Source organism: Eublepharis macularius, chromosome 7 (assembly GCF_028583425.1).
Source record: "Eublepharis macularius isolate TG4126 chromosome 7, MPM_Emac_v1.0, whole genome shotgun sequence".
NCBI lineage: Eukaryota > Metazoa > Chordata > Lepidosauria > Squamata > Eublepharidae > Eublepharis > Eublepharis macularius.
The window spans coordinates 75,304,801-75,321,827 of NC_072796.1; the positions used below are offsets into that span (position 1 = coordinate 75,304,801).

The 17,027-nt window shown below is 40.1% G+C and overlaps 1 protein-coding gene across 1 annotated transcript in view; it reads right to left on the minus strand.

Moving 5' to 3' along the window:
* The window catches only part of OSBPL1A (oxysterol binding protein like 1A), a 92,904-nt gene that overhangs the window by 70,281 nt on the left and 5,596 nt on the right, over positions 1-17,027 (minus strand). The window contains exons 2-3 of the mRNA XM_054985320.1: positions 3,002-3,124; positions 1,886-1,971 (exon numbers count right to left, since the gene is read on the minus strand). Of these exons, the coding sequence (XP_054841295.1) occupies positions 1,886-1,971; positions 3,002-3,122 (207 nt within the window). The 5' untranslated portion in view covers positions 3,123-3,124. The remainder of the gene's footprint in view (positions 1-1,885; positions 1,972-3,001; positions 3,125-17,027) is intronic.

The following is a 17,027-nucleotide window of genomic DNA, read 5'->3' on the forward strand; positions in this document are numbered from 1 at the left end:
CTAGTTTATTCAGCTTGGCTCCAGCTCAACCTCTTTCCTCAAATGGGTTACAAAGAGATCAGAAAAAGCTAAACATGCAGCACTAAATGGGATTATGTGGTTTAACAATTACATAGTCTTAGAGAATTCACATTCGAGAGTCCAGAGACATGGATTCTATTTCCTGAATGCTGCTGGTGGCCCAAGAGCCTTTGGATCAACAAAGTTAGAAGGTGCCCCTATCCACCGCAGATCTTCATTGTTCACACCAGAGAATAACACTAAGAAAAATGTAGGGGCACCTTCTTGGACCAAAGTCCAATCTCCTTGAAAACTGAGGGACCTTGAGAGGACAGGTGGGAGTAGGTCTCTGGCTAATTTGGTGCATTTTGCTTGCAAAATGCCACCCCCAGCCACCTAGAAAGCAACCCTAATGGAGATTGGCAGTGGATAGGGGCACCTTCTTTGGAGGGCCATAATCTTTCTTAAACTTGGGTGGTCATGAGAGGAGAGTTAGGAGAGGGTCCCCTACAGGTTTGGTGCATTTTGCTTCCAAACTGCTACCCTGAGCCACGCCACCTAGGGGAACCCCCCCCCCCATTTTCCCGATAAGGAATAATGGAGATCAGCAGTGGATAGGGTACCTTCTTTGTAGAGCCATAACATGGACCCCTGGAGTCCAATCTCCCTGAAACTTGGGGAGTCATAAGAGGAGGGTTAGAAGAGGGTTCCCTGCAAATTTGGGGTTATTCGGGGGGGAAAATGCCAATCCAGGCCCCCAGATAGCCAGGAGCAGTGTTTCCCATTGGAAACAATGGCCAAATCTTCCCCAATAATCCCAAAGCAGTTTAAATATCCGAACCTGAAGCAGCTTGCCGCTTCAGGATTTGAGTTTTCCCAAATTTTGGGGGAGTGTACACCCCTACACCAACAAACACAATCACATGTGTGCTGGTGTCAGAATGAGCAAGCATATGGAAGTTACAAACAAACAAAACATGCATACCCTAGACTAAAAATCTTCTTTCCATCTCTCTCCACATTGCTTTGAGAAACATGTAACCTCAAGTCTTCTTGCAGATATGCAATATGTATGCATGTTGAGCAGGAGATAGTGACTGTAATGTAACTATAACCACAATGGGTTGCAGGTGGTGGGATGGCCTCTGAAGACTGTTTGGAAGTTTCAGTTGGCACAAAACACATTGCTAAAGTTGCTGATGGAGCTTAGTTAGCCCAGTCAGAAGAACTTAATTAGCTGTCTAGGGCTATCACATACCGTTCAAAGTGCTGGACCTTTAAAATCCTAAACAGCCAGGAACCTGGTTACTTAAGGAGCTGTTTGTTCCCTTAACTTAACCACCAATCTTCCGTTTAAAGCCATGTGTTTTTATTCGCACTGGAATTAGTAATGGGGGTTGCTGTCAGTCTTATCAATTTATTAGTATTATTGCTACTATGCTAGTTTTTACTACAGTTTCTCTAGTTAGCCACCTATGAATCTGCCAGCTGTGAGATAAGGCAAAAATTAATTAAATAAATACCTAAACAATGTTTGCAAGTCTCAGCATAAGTGAATGTGAAATACACGTTCTACACATAGCAAAACTGGCACGCAGGGAACACACATCATGCCTACAAGTAAGGATCTACATGCATCAATTGCATGTTATTCAACATATGGCTTTTTGGTGTATAAACAGCCACCCCCTCCTCAAATCACATGTGCAGGGCTTCAGTCTCATTAAAAGGACCAGCATCTAAACTTTTTGAACTTCAAGAAAAAGTACTTAAGCATTTATTTAGGTATTTGGTGCCCAACTAGAGGTCTCTTCTTGAAAATATCCTGCTTTTGGTTGTACAGAAAAATGAATCCGTTTAAAAGATAACAAGTGAAAAGTTATACCTTTAGCAAGTCCTTCACAACACTGGTATGCCCAAAATAGCATGCAAGATGAAGAGGAGTCCAGCCCAAGTTAGATTTGCTTCTGCCTATACGGCACAATATAAACATGACAAATATTGGATTTGGCAACCAAAGATGACGTTGAAAGTCAAGTTGCATTCATCACCTACCCAAATCACTCCTAATAAAGAAAAATACTATGTCTATACCTAGTAATTCAACCAGGATAGCAAAGACAATGATTTCCCATTTTTGTATGTATACATTCTCAGAAACAGCATTTTTCTTCCCAAAATAATCTTTTATAATAAGAATTCTCCTGTTAACTTTCCCAACCAGCAGGAAAGGATTATTACAATGAGGCGGAAAACTTGTGACAAAAGCAGCTGACTAAAAATCCAGACTTCACCATCTCTTCAGTCAAGCAAAATTATTATATGTTCACAAATAGCAGGAAGAGATCCTTCATAACTCTCCACTAAACAAAGTTAAGATGTGCCCACCCTGTTTACAAGGAGTGTGCAAGAGAAGCTGTGAACCTGCCCCCTCCCACACTTTACCTCACCCCAGCTTCTTGTTTCTCCACTCCATTCTAGCTTATCTCAGTAACCAGAAAGGATATGGGTAACAAACAAGTGATGGGAACTAAGGTATGGGAGGGGGAGGGGAATACAACGCCTCTCTTATATATTATTTTGACTATTAGACACTCTCTCTGGTTTATATGCAAGTTGAACAGACCTATGAAGTTTGGCCCAGATAGAAATTGAACTGTTTTTCTCTAATAGCTATATCAGAGCGGGAAGGCATCATGTGTTTTAGGTAAGATTCCTTTGAAGTGTAGTAGTTTTTTAGGAGATGCATGGTTTTGTTGGGAAAAGACTTCTACATGCTTGTTTTGTGCTCACTTTTAAGATACTATTTTACAGCAACATGTCCCCAAGATTTTATCTCGAGCCTTAAAGCGTTTTAACACATTAATTATTGCAAAACACACAGGTACAAATTTCATAAGAAAAAAGAGTAAGACTATTCAGAACATCAAAGCTCAAAGGAGATCCTAACGATTTCTTTAGGTAACTCATGAAGATATAGATAAGGATTATCTATACCAACCTTTGCAGTTGATATTAACAGCAACCTCTCTTTTCTTCAGGGATTCCAATAGTTGCCGGACTTTTTCAGAGTTTCCATTTCTAGCATTATGGAGGAGCTGTTGTTCTGCTTCTATATTCATCTCTGGTAACACAAAAGTATGGTCTAACAAATCTTAGAACTAATGAGCCAGTTCTGGCATAGAATGGTATCTTAACATGTTGTATTAGCTGGTATCTGAAACATGTAATCACCAAATGCTTGAAAATATTTCTAAGCAGCAGAAAAAAATAGGGTGCAACTTAAAAATATATAGACGAGAGCAAAGAATTCACAAAAGCAGTATTTCTTATGGCATATTAAGAAATCAATTGACTGATTCTAAATAATTTAGTTCAGTTAGAGGAGCCAGCAAATCCTTATATTATGGGCATGCTTTGGTCCCAAATTAAAGGGACAGCATTTTTCAATCTATCTGAACTCTGACACAGGCCCTTTTAAACCTCTTCTACCCTTTAAGGTCCCCATCCAGTCAAGCAGTTATACAGAGAACCTTGCATACAGTAGAGTGTGTGCACCCTGTTGCAATACATGAGTGACTGTGGTTTGAGGCACAGGGATATCAGAAGATAGTCCCCTCCTTCTCCTCACTCCCGTTTTAGTAATTCCAACTACACTCACGTCACTCAGCACCACAGAACCTGACTGCTTTGCTCATCAGGATCTACCTCACAGAACCCTATTGCTTTTGTCACCACAATCTACCATAAAGTTAGGAGCAGAAAGACAATTCAAAAGTTGCCTCTTGTGCAATTCCATATAAGGGAACAGAAAGCTGCTTGCATCGTTGTGGCTTCAGGTGGGTGTGGCCTCACTTGTACTGACTGGGACAGAGAGAGAAAATTTAGAAATATTTCTATCCATAAGACCCTGGTTGTTACAGAGCTCAGTGGCAGGCTAAAGGATAATAGACCAAAATACCTGGGGGGAGGGATGGGAGAAAAAATATTGAATAATAATAATATTTGTTTTATATACTACCCTTCAGCACAACTTAACACCCACTAAGAGCAGTTTACAAAGAATGTTATTATTATCCCCACAACAATCACCTTGTGAGGTGGGAGGGGCTGAGAGAGCTCCAAGAGAGTTACGACTGACCCAAGGACACCCAGCTGGCTTCAAGCAGAAAAGTGGGGAATCAAACTTGGTTCTCCCGATTAGAGTCCTGCTGCTCTTAACCACTACATCAAACTGGTGTAGAATGATGGTCTTGGCTACTTAGATTCTGCCTATCATTCTGTAAGCTCTTTGGGAGCTATGTCAATGTTTGATTGTGTCTGAAGGTCACCTTCAGATCTATTGGAGGGTTCTTATACATTGTTCTAAAATATATCACCACATTGACTAGATTATCTTTAAAGCTTGGCAGTTCAGGGCTTTTGCATAATCAGGTCACACTGGCTCTCTCTCTGTGTGTGTGTGCTTCTAGAAAACAGTTCAAAACTTTTATCTGTTAAATGGCTACAGATATTTCATCCTGCCTGCACTAAGGCACAGCATCTTTGGAATTGTATTCTTGGCTATACAATCAATGCAGATGTCTTGTCTTTTATTGTACGGCATAAGATTAGAAAAAAAAAGAAATTGGTTCTATCCCTAGAATATGTTAATTCACTGAATTCGATCTTTCAGGATCACAGTGATCAAATAAGTAATAATAAAATATACAAACATTATTTTCAAGGTTTCTTTTTCTGAAATGACAAAACAGATACACTGAAAGTACTCCTGCTTTATATTTGCGTTTCTTTCCTTCACACCAGTCTCAGAAATGCGGCCTCGGTTCTTTTTTACTGGCTCATATTGACTGACCATAATGTTGGCTAAATAGCACAAGAATTTTCAAGTTTTGTATTCCTGGTTTTTGCTTCAACTTTGCATCTTTGAATATCTTTTTTGTTTATCTGGAAGTTCATTTAGGTCTCAAAAAGTTCTTGCTATAAACTTCTTATAAGTATGCATTTTTGCAAAAACAAGTAAATGGGCATGCAAAAAATAAGCTGAAAGCAAAATGCAGCTGAAAATGTAGTAAAATACGTCCTCTATCTAGATCCTTACCCTGCCCTCAGTGGCCCAGCCTACCCCGACGTCATCAAATCTTGGAAGCAAAGTAGGGTCAGCCCTGGTTAGTACTTGGATGGGAAATCCAGACTTGCTAAACAAAGGCAACCACCTCTATTCATCTCTTGCCTTGGAAATCCTACAGGGTCACAACAAGTCAGCTGTGACTTGACAGCACTTTCCACCACCATCTAGGCCTCTTCTGTCTCACATTTAGGCTAAAGGATAGCCTAAGCAGGAATGGGATGGACTGGAATGTCTAAACTTCAACACAAATTTCTGTAGCCTCAATTATTAAGCAAATAGAATTGCTGAATCTGGCAAGAGGGATCTCAGGGTACTACCTTGCAAACTATCAGTATTTAGCAATATGATGCTGGCTGAATCTACACGTACCAGCATAGCGCTAAACTGTCGGAATGCCAGCATCTTTCCTAGCGTAATTTCTGACATCATCGCACCATGATGTCGCTGGCATTCTGACAGTTTAGCGCTATGCTGGTACGTGTGGATTCAGTGAAGAGCCGATTATAAATGTAGCTTTCTACACATTACATTCTATATAAATGCTTCCTTTTTGCAGACATTTCTCCATCGTCTTAGAGATTGTGCAACATTTCACAGAGCAGGACTGATGATGAAAGATCCTTGCTTGATGTAAGAGAGATCCTACAGTACACTAACACACCCCAGCTGGTAGAGCTCTTAGCAATTCTGCTTACCAGTGCTCCCTTTTTTCTTCCAAAGCAATATTTCTAGTCACTGCAGAACGTAATATGTAATATGTATTCATAGGTAATAGGGGAAGATACTGAGTATTGGACAAAAGCCCGAGACTGCAAACCAGTGCCTTTTTGATGTAGTAAATAGGGATCTATGCCTCACCCGTTTCATCCTATGCCCCCAGTAAAGGCTCAGGGGAAAAAAATTAAAAATTACAAAATTAAGAGTAAATAAATGTATAACTCAGTTTACTATTTTTTTCAGGCACAGTGTCAGTTTCCCTATGCTGTTCATTGTTCCTATTCATGGCAACTAAGTAGGATCGGCTCTGGTTAGTGGGATGGGAGATATGAAGATACAAAGAAAGAGGGAGACCCCATAGCACTGTGTGAATGCTGGAACCTGAATGCATCGTTTATATTGTCAATAAACTCTGCCCTCTTCATCTGCACATGCTCATCTGTAATGTGTACACCATTTTTAACAGATTTGTACAAGGTGGAAAAGCAACAGCAGCCAATTCATTTCTATAAGGAGAAAATGACAGCAGTGATCATGGGAGCACAGAGGAATTGTTTTTTTTTTTGAAAAATTTTTATTGGATTAGAAATCAATCAGTATTATGCTCATTACAATCCATTTCCTTTAAATATTCCAGTTCTAACCCCCTCCCTTCCCCCCCTTTTGTTGACTTCCAACAGTTTTCCAACCCCTTATCCATTTTCCCCCTACTCATTTCATACTTATTTTATTCTAATAAACATATACTTTCACTCTCTTCTAAGCTTATCTATTATAACACCGTGCTGTCTCTGTTCCCTTTCCCACTTAACTTATCAACTAGACATTACATTCCTGGCATATACCCTTTAATAATAATAATCATTTATCTATTTTTTGTATTCTATACTCTATCTTACACATTCTAGTCTCATCAATATGGGACAAACAATTTGTCTCACATTCTACATGACTTTAAGTACTTCTATAAACATAATATACATTCAACATAAGTCAATCAATTTAACCTATACTCTATATGTTACTCTTTACTTCCTTCTACCTATCTTATGTTCATTATATTTTAATTATATAATTTCTCCATTATACAATTATCTGCCGGCAATGATCAATCAATTTGACCCATACACTGCATATTTCTGAGTACTTCTATGAACACAATATACATTCGGCACAGGTTAAACAATTTAACTCATATTCTGTATATTACTATATATTTCTTTCCACCTTTCTTATATTCATTCTGTTTTGATTATATAATTTCTCCGTTAAACAGTTATCTGCCAGAAATGAAACTAATTAATTTCTATCCTTATAATTCTTTATAATTATTATAATAACACCTCTATTACTTAATACTATATTTAATAGTCAGATAATATAATTGCTTAGAATTTCTCCTTTAACTTTCCTCCCCCCAGTAAAGTCACTTCCCTCTTCTTTTGTTGTATTTCAGTAATTTTCAAACTGCCACAGTTCTCCTCCCACCTCCCATTTTTTCACCAAATATTGTTTCAACTTCTCCCAGTCCATATTAAACTGTCCTGGATCAAGGTCCCTCAGTTTCCTTGTCATTTTGTCCATTTCCGCCATGTACAGCAATTTGTAAATCCAGTCCTCGATAGTTGGCACTTCTTGTACTTTCCACTTTTGCGCATACAAAAGTCTAGCCGCTGCTGTCATGTAACATAACAATGTCCTGTGTTGTGCCGGAATATCCTCCATTCCCAAGTTCAATAGCAGGAGTTCTGGGTTCTTATTAACTTGAAATTGTAAAATCTCACTTATCACTCTTATTATTTCCCTCCAGTACTGCCTAGCTACTTCACAAGTCCACCACATGCGGTACAACGATCCTTCATGCTTTTTACATTTCCAGCATTTATTAGACATGTTCAAATTCCCTAACGCAATTTTCTTTGGTGTCAAGTACCAACGATAAATCATTTTGTAGACATTCTCTTTAATATTAGTGCATGTCGTGATCTTCAATGTGTTTTTCCACAAGTATTCCCACGCCTCCATTGTTATTTCTTTATTAAAATTTATAGCCCACTTCACCATTTGCACTTTGACTATCTCATCTTCTGTGTACCATTTTAACAACACTTTATAAGTCTTAGAAATTTCCTTTTTATCCTCTTGTAGAATTACCTCCTCTAATTCCGAATTCTCCATTCTTACCCCTCCCTTCGCACAGTCCAAATTGTAGAGATCTCTAATCTGTCTATATTGAAACCAATCGTAACTTGGAGACAGCTCATCTTGCGTCTTTATTCTTAATTTAGAAAGTTCTATTCGTATTATCTCCTTGTACGTTAAGCGTTGTTGTTCATTATCGACAGTTCTCGGATCTATTACTTCGTAAGGAACCACCCAGGAGGGAATTCCTTCCTGTAGGTAATCTCTGTACTTCTTCCAAATTGTGAAGAGGCTTCTCCGAATATAATGGTGTAAAAACATAGAGTCTGCTTTTACTTTGTCATACCACAGATATGCATGCCATCCAAATATTTTTTTATATCCCTCTAAGGCCAGTAATTTTCGGTTTTTCAGCGTCATCCAGTCTTTCAGCCACACCAAACAGATTGCATCGTAGTAGAGTCTTAGATTGGGCAGTTGCATTCTACCTCTCTCTTTTGCATCCTGTAATACTTTCATTTTTACTCGAGGCTTCTTGCCTGCCCAGACAAAGTCCGATATTTTCCTCTGCCATTTTTCAAACTGCTTAGAGTCCCGGATGATTGGTATTGTTTGTAACAGAAACATCACTCTTGGCAACACATTCATCTTAACTGCTGCAATTCTTCCCAACCATGACAAATTCAATCTATTCCATTTAATCAAATCTTGCTCTATCTGAGTCCACAATTTTTCATAGTTATTCTTGAATAGATCTATATTCTTTGCAGTCAGTTCAATTCCCAGATATTTCACCTTACTTGTTACTTCGCAGTCGGTTATTTCCATTAATAACTGTTGTTTTTGTTTGGTCATATTCTTACATAATATCTTTGACTTCTTTTTGTTTACATAGAATCCTGCCAAATCTCCAAATTCCTTAATTTTCTCTATTACCTTTGGCATATTCTCAATTGGATCTTCCACAATTAACATTATGTCATCCGCAAATGCTCTGACCTTATAGGAAAAGTCTTTTATTTTTATTCCACGGATTGCATTATCTTCTCGAATCTGTATCATCAATATTTCCAAAACCAAAATAAACAACAGTGGAGACAACGGGCAACCTTGTCTTGTACCTTTACCTATAATCAATTTCTTAGTCACCTCGTCATTCACCACAATTGCTGCACTCTGGTCTCTATAAATTTCTTTCACTGCTCTTATGAATCTTTCCCCCATTTGTAGCTGTTCCATGGTGGCAAACATAAAGTCCCAGTTCAAATTGTCAAATGCCTTTTCAGCGTCCACAAAGAAGAAACCAACCTCGTCGCAACGCTTGTCATAATATTCAATAGCATTTATAACTGTCCTTAAATTATCTTTGATTTGTCTGTTTGGTAAAAAACCTGCTTGTTCCTCCTCAATAACGGAGCACAGAGGAATTGTAAGTGGTTGGCCTGGCCTCCGCCATTTTAACATGGTTGCTAGTGATATTAAAAATATCACCAGGTCTCTAGATTTAAAATGGCTGCTGTATTGCCACCAGAGAGCCTCCAACAGTTGCTGAATCCCACCTGGGAGAACACGGCATGCATGGAATGCCACACAGGAATGCGGAGTGATTAAGAGGTGACTGGATATGCAGTCCCGCCAGCCCCATAGGAGTCTAGTGCAAAAAAAGTCTTGCAGAGTCATCCCCACTTAACACATTCCTTTCCCTTCTTCCATGATGAGATCTCCTGTCCTTGACTGAGGAGCTAATCAAATGACATTCATAAGTTTATACAGTTGTTCCTGGGAAAGTACAGTCCCCACCTAAAAACCATCGACTTAGCTCCGGTGGAATTCACTAACAAACTTCCCTTTTGTACAGCACTAAAACATGTTTTGCATTTGCTTTCACACACCCCGGCAGCTACCCATCAAGGTGATCAACCCTTTTGTCAAACCCAGGAACTGACCGTTAGAGCCTTTGTTTTAATGGCTAGGTGGGCTCTAGCCTCATTCAAATTATGCATGTTTCCTGGCTGCTCCCTTAGGGTCACTTTCCTAAGCCTCTCTGTCATCGTACACACTTCTGGATCTACAAGCGCTGTTCCCTTGAGGTCTGCCCAAGCCTCTTACTCTCCTAGCCAAGGATGCTGGCGTTTGAAGCTACTTTCTTCTCCCGCGGACTGGACCCCCCCTCTCTCTTCAGGATAGATATATTTGCTCCCTCCCTCTCTCTTCCCAATTTCTGACTAAGCTTCCTAGGACTCTGTGTATGTGTGTGTAATTATTTTTCCCCATAATTGCGAGTGTATGTGCATGCCATTTTGTTCTTAATAAACGTTGGACTTGAAGAATCAGCCTCGTTTGTTATTTTGGGAAGGGACCTGGTAGAAATTGGTGATAGATCCCTGCAGTTACTGGCCTCTTGCATAGCCATTCTCCTCGCTTGCTAATTCCCCCACAAATCATTTTATTGCAAGGAGACCAGTCCCGGTAACAGAATGTGTACATGAACCTCAGCTGGCCAGGCCAGGCTTGCATATGTTCTGCCTAACCCGTGTTGCTAGTCAGCTGTACACGTGGACTCAGTACCAAGTGCAAGGTACATCTTCCCCTGACAGCTAAACATGAAAGATGAAGGAAAAATAAAGTTTATAAAAAGAAAAAACCTATGCACAAACATGCAATAATCTTGTCAAGACAACTTGTACTTCTTTAAAGGCTGTAGTGAGACTGCTTCAATGGTTAGTCAGTGACTATTGTGCCCCACGACTAGTTATTCAGAACAGCCTGTTGCTTGACAGTTTTGATTTTGGCACAAAGCGCAGTGCCCATTCACATAACATTTGAAAAGACAATTTGTGTGCTGAAGTGGCTTTTTAGCAGTTTTGAAACAGCCACTCCCCAGAATTTGGTGGTGCCAATCACAACATCAAAGTGTAATTGCTTCACCATTTTCTCTGGGTAACAATACATACAATGACTGTGTCACATGGTCTCTCCAAATGGGACTGGATCTGCAAGTTATGATCCCTAGCTTGCTGTAGCAGTACCGATGCTGCTTAGCTTCCAAGATCTGACGAGATAGGGATATGCCATGCTGCCTTCCCTCCCAGGTAATCACAGAATGCATAAAAATGAAGTAATGTTACATTATTACAAGATGATATGTAATAAAAAACAAAAGTAATGTGGAGGCCACACTTTATACATTTTTTATTTTCAGCCCATTAAAAAGAATCACTTTTCAGTTTAGGACATCTGAATTGCTTGTTTCATCACAATTCCTATTAATTATAATTGGACTCTTATTGGCAAAAGACTAGCTTTTCTGAATGCAGGTGAAGAGAAGGCTCTGTACACACACACCTTTTGGGGAAGGCCTGCTGGTCAGAGATAACACAAGAGGGAACCCAAAGGTCAAACCTCTTTGCTTCTCCCCATCACTCCCAAAGCTGTGGCTTGGCAGCCCAAAGAACGGCCTTTCAGCTGACCCTTCTTAAAAAAACAAGGCGCCACAAGGCAGATGCTGTGAGGAGCACATGCATGAACATAAAGTCTTCAGGTAGGAAGCCATAGTGTAGCACTGATGATCTGGGGAGGAGCCTGTTTTTAGAATTTTTTTTTGTTTCATAGTTTATATGTGGACACTATTTGGTATTGCAAAATACAACCAATGCATATTTCATATTGTGTATTTAGGCTGTAAGCCACACTGAAAAAGACTTACTTATAAGTACAGTCCCAATGTAAGGGACTGAAACAATTCTTTCAGCACACAATCCCTGTGATGAGAACACAAAAGATGTTTCTGCTGGTACTGCTTCTCTGTTGGGCCACATTGACAAAGTAAGCTGTATGGAAATTATTTGGATAGAGTAAGTTGCAGAGCTGACTTTCTTTGGAAAGGCAGCACAGAGAGTTGCAGGGTGGGGTCATGGGGAAAACATGCCTGCATTTCCTAGGGCTGTTTCCCACGCACTCAGTCATGCATTGCAGTGTTGAACTGGGAGAATGCAGACATGCCTCAAGGTGCATGCCCTACTAAATGGCACTATTTAATTCAGCATCACAAAACAGAAAAGTGAGCACGTGACCAAAGTCATGTAAGCCATTTTCAGTTTCAAGGGGTGTCTGCAACTGAAGCCTGCTTTCTCATAATTATGCTACGTGTTCCTATTCCCAAGAACCAAAATGTTTTTTCCAGATTCTTGCATGCTTCTGCCCTACCCCACCCCACCCCACCCCGCTACCAGTCTGGCTATTTTAAACTGCAGATTTTTAAAGGGTGCTGGAGCATATATCACACGTTTAATACTTTCATTTGAGGTCTGAACTGGTGTAGTAATATTGTGTCATTCAGCTTGGTACTGTGTTCTCTTTGATTGCACATAAGTCATTACTTGCCCATCCCTATACCACTTGGTTTTCTACAAGGACTATTTGTCTGCTAAGACTTCAAATTGTAAGGAGTCCCATCACAGTTACAAACAACTGTAGTGAAGATATATTGTAGAAGGCTTTCACGGCCGGAGAACAATGGTTGTTGTGGATTTTCCGGGCTGTATAGCCATGATCTTGGCGTTGTAGTTCCTGACGTTTCGCCAGCAGCTGTGGCTGGCATCTTCAGAGGTGTAGCACCAAAAGACAGAGATCTCTCAGTGTCACAGTGTGGAGAAGATGTTGGCAGGTAATTTATATCAACTCAGGAAAGTGGGTTTGGGCTGAGTCATCCTGTAGGAGTTTCCCAGGGTGTGGAATGCTAATGGAGGGAGGTGTCACTGTATCCTGAGGAGGTTCTTTTGCATATGGATTGGTGCTTGATATGCTGATCTTCTCTGCAGGGCTATTGTGGGATGTGGAGTATTTCGTTGGCCTGGTGTTTTGCAGGGCTGGAAGCCATGCTCTATTCATTCTTAAAGTCTCTTCTTTCCTATTGAAATTGTGTTTATGCTTATGAATTTCAATGGCTTCCCTGTGCAATCTGACAAAGTAGTTGGAAGTGTCTTTTGGTGCTACACCTCTGAAGATGCCAGCCACAGCTGCTGGCAAAACGTCAGGAACTACAATGCCAAGACCACGGCTATACTGCCCGGAAAATCCACAACAACCAACTGTAGTGAAATTGAGAGTGGGGTTAGGTAACTTTTCCCATGAAACTGTTGCAAGACTTGGTACTTATTACACTTATTAATTAAGATGAGAACTGTGTATAATTTCATTCCAGAGTTTTGGATGGTAAAAATAAAACTGGCAACATCTCTTCCCTTTACCTCTATTACCAGGTACAGGTGAAGTTGACAAACTCTTTGTTCAAGTTTACCTCGCTGTATATTTTTCTACCGTGAGCCACAGCAGCGGCACAGGGGTGCTTACTAGAAAAGGGGTCCCAGCTGCAGTGGCTGGGAGGAACTCTAAGGGGAAGTGACTTGTTCTCTTTCAAGAGCATAAGCAACAGAAGCAGACGAAAGAATGGAAAGTTGAATGCCTCCAGCAACAGGCTCTTGGACATTAGCCTCATTCACAGGACACAGTGTTCCTCACCACTCAATCCCTGGTACCCTAATGTCATCTAAAGGAAGAGTTCTTGTATATTTAACTCTTAACACTCCCATCTTCTAAAATATGAAGGGATCTAAATGTCACCTATTAATGGCAAATTCTGCTTTTTTGACTGTAGGGCTCCTCAATCCAGGTTAAAAAAAAATCCACAAACATCAAAAGCAGCCTAACAGAAACTAGCACTATGAAGCAGCCGGTGCTGCTTTTTCAAACATGTGGCATTTATTATTTATTTACTGCACTGATTGCTTGCCTTCCTTGTTGAGATTCAAGGTGGATCATGAAGAAATCTTATAAAACGTCCCTAGAACTGCTTCAAGCACAGGACGGCAAGCTGTGGACAGAGAACTACATCCAACATCCATACTACCATTAGTTGGATGAAATCCAGTGTTTTTTTGTATATAAAAAAGTTGGCAGTACTTACAGATTTTCACCAATTCTCCCCTCAGAACCTGGAAAGTGCCTCCCCCCCCCCCGCAGGTGCTGGTACTTGGTACCAGTGAGTACCATACAAAAGAAGTTCTGGTAAAACCTAATTAGCAGGCCCAGCTTCCCTACTGCGGAACCACATGAGGACAATGCATGTGCAACAAATAGGTCACAGGCCACTCTCCATCTCCAAGAACACAAACCCACTCTATAGCATGTTGATAAAAGCCAGACCACCTTCATTTTCATTTTAAAATATCAGTTGCAAAAAAAAGCATAACAATCGGTGGAAATATTTCTACTTCAGGTTTTATATACATTGCATGTTTGGGGGAGAGGGTCTTTGTGGTTGGCAAACTCAGTTTATGTAGGAAGCTTTCTGCATTGCAAATTTATTATTCCTGAAATACTACATTTATTTAGGCGTGTAGCCATGTTGGTCTGCAGTAGAACAGCAGAATTTATTCCAGTGGCACCTTAGAGACCAACAAGATTTTCAGAGTGTAAAATTTTGAGAGTCAGAACTCCCATATTCAGAGCTAAGCTACAAGACATGACTTACATGAAGAGCACGTGAAGGGAGTCGCAATGTTAGCCAGGAAGCTGAGTTTTAAATAAGATTGGAAGGCTTTGTCAATTTTCCCTCTCTACAGAGCCAAGGAGATCCCTGCTCAGAGGGTTTATTTCCTCTTTGTCTCTTAGAAGGGGAGGTGAAACTGACAGAGCCTTCCTGAGGCAAAGAGGAAATTAACAAACCCTCTGAGTAGCATCTCCCTGGCTCTGTAGAGAGAGGAAATTAACAAAGCCTTCCAATCTCTTTTAAAACAGCTTCCTAGCTAACATTGCGACTCCCTTCTCGCGCTGCTCCTCATGTAATTTGTCTCTTGCAGCTTGGCTCTCAGACACCAGAATGAATGGAGATCTCTGAGCCTTTATATCCTAGCCAAAGGTGAGCTCCCTTCTTCAAACACAGAAATGGAGATCCCTTGGTATCATTCTGTCTTTGTTAATCTGTTTCCATAGCACTATGGGCACCGTAATTTCACAAATGTCTGTTGTAGACCCTGCAGGTGAGAATCTCTATGACAGGGATAACCTGCTACAAGACAGGCCCAAACGCAACAACAAGGTGGTCACATACAGCTCTCCCCTCCTCCATTTTATCCTCATAACAACCCTGTGAGATAGGTGAGGCTAAGACTTTGTGATTAGCCAAAGGCTCCCAGCAAGCAAAGCTCCCAGAAAGAATGCAACACATTCAGATGGCATTGCCAGTGTCTTGTATGTCCAGGATTGCTCTGAGAGATGCTTTGGTAAAGGGATAGGGGCAGTTGACAATACTACTGTGCACTGTCTTTTGCTTGAATTATTCTCCTACTGAATAGTTTCACCACATCTATAGGTCATGTCAATTTGCTTATGTTTTGTTTCAGCTCTGTATCCAATTTCTGCTTATTTCAAACTCCTATTGTATTGTTTATCAAGTGCCTCAGTCATTGATTGTATTGACTTACACTGTGTAATCTGTCTTGAGGCTCAATAATGTAAAATAAAAAATAAAAATTTAAATTCACTGCTTTTTTAAAAAGCAATTAACTGTCCCAAAGGTTTTACAGATTACGGCTAGTAAAGTCCTTTATATGATGTATTACACAGTGTAACTTGCATTCTCTTCTCCTAACACTGGGAACATATATAGATATCCCTGCATGCTACTTGGGTATAAGATTCTGGTTAACTGTAACAGAAGAGCAATAAGTATTGCAGTTATAACATTAACTAGAAGTCATCTAAATAGTTTCTGCCAGTTTCTTTTTGGTTTGCAGATCCTATCTATTTTATATTACACTCTCACTTTTTTAAAAAAGTTTGTTTTTAGGTTGTTCCTATTATTTCTTTCAAAAGCTTCCAGATTTTGAACGTGTTTTCCTACATCCACCATAGTAACTAACCTCTTTTCCCCACCACAATGCAACATGCATTTTGTTAAGATTCGCTTTTCTATAGTTGATTTGTACTTTCTTTCCAGTTCTTGCCTTTCCATCTGACCCCAAGTTCTTATTGTTGACTGACCACTTTCTCCTTAAGGTTCCCTAAGTCTGTTGTCTCTTTTCTCTACCTTTCTCTCTTACACCAAGAATAGAATGTTTGAGCACTAGAACTTGCTTCAGCCTTCTGATATACAATTTTGTTTCCATGACTGTTAAAAATAATATTCTGCTCAAGACTACAATTGTTTACAGAATCCTTCCAATAACCAGTCACCACCATCATGGATTTGGATACGCTTGTCACCAACTGGACTGATGTCACAGGAGCTTCTTTGCCAGACTGGGTAACCTACAGTAGAATTCCTCAGAGATGCTTCTGCTTCCAACATGATCAGAACTGTCATCCTTCTCAAACTAGGCACAGTTGTAGGAACAGTTTAATTTACAACTCACACAATTACAGTATTAGACAGCTGGCACAGAAGGGGGGTGCTTTCTTTTAACTCATTATGAGGGTAACAGTAGCTGCTTCCATTAGTTCATAACCAAGGAATTATTAGACAGAGTAGCTGCTGGATACTGTTTCCATCAGAGGTCAGCCACAAGCTTTTGGGAAACCCCCAAAGAAAACATAAATGTGTTTATTTAATAAAATGTCTACCCTGTTGTTGTGCACTCACAAGGATCACCAAGGTAGTTAACAAATTAAAACGTACATAATAAAATCACATTTTAAAACTATTAACCTCCCAACCCATTATTAAAACCAGAGCTAACATACACACAAAGATGTAAAAACAACAACTAAAACATTGGTCAGGAAGATGAAAACATTTCTTCATCCACTGGCAGAAGATGGCAACAGAAAGGGACAGATGAATCTCCCTGAGGAGGGAGTTCCGAAGTTTTGTTGCCACTCTCCTTGTTTGCCACCTACCTCATCTCAGAAGGCAGCACGGCCACTGAGTATTACCATAGTGTCAGGTAGGTTCATAAGTGAGTAGGCAGTCCTTCAGGTATCCTGGTCCTAGACATTAAAGGCTTAAAACTGAGCACCTTGAACTGTGTCCAGAAAC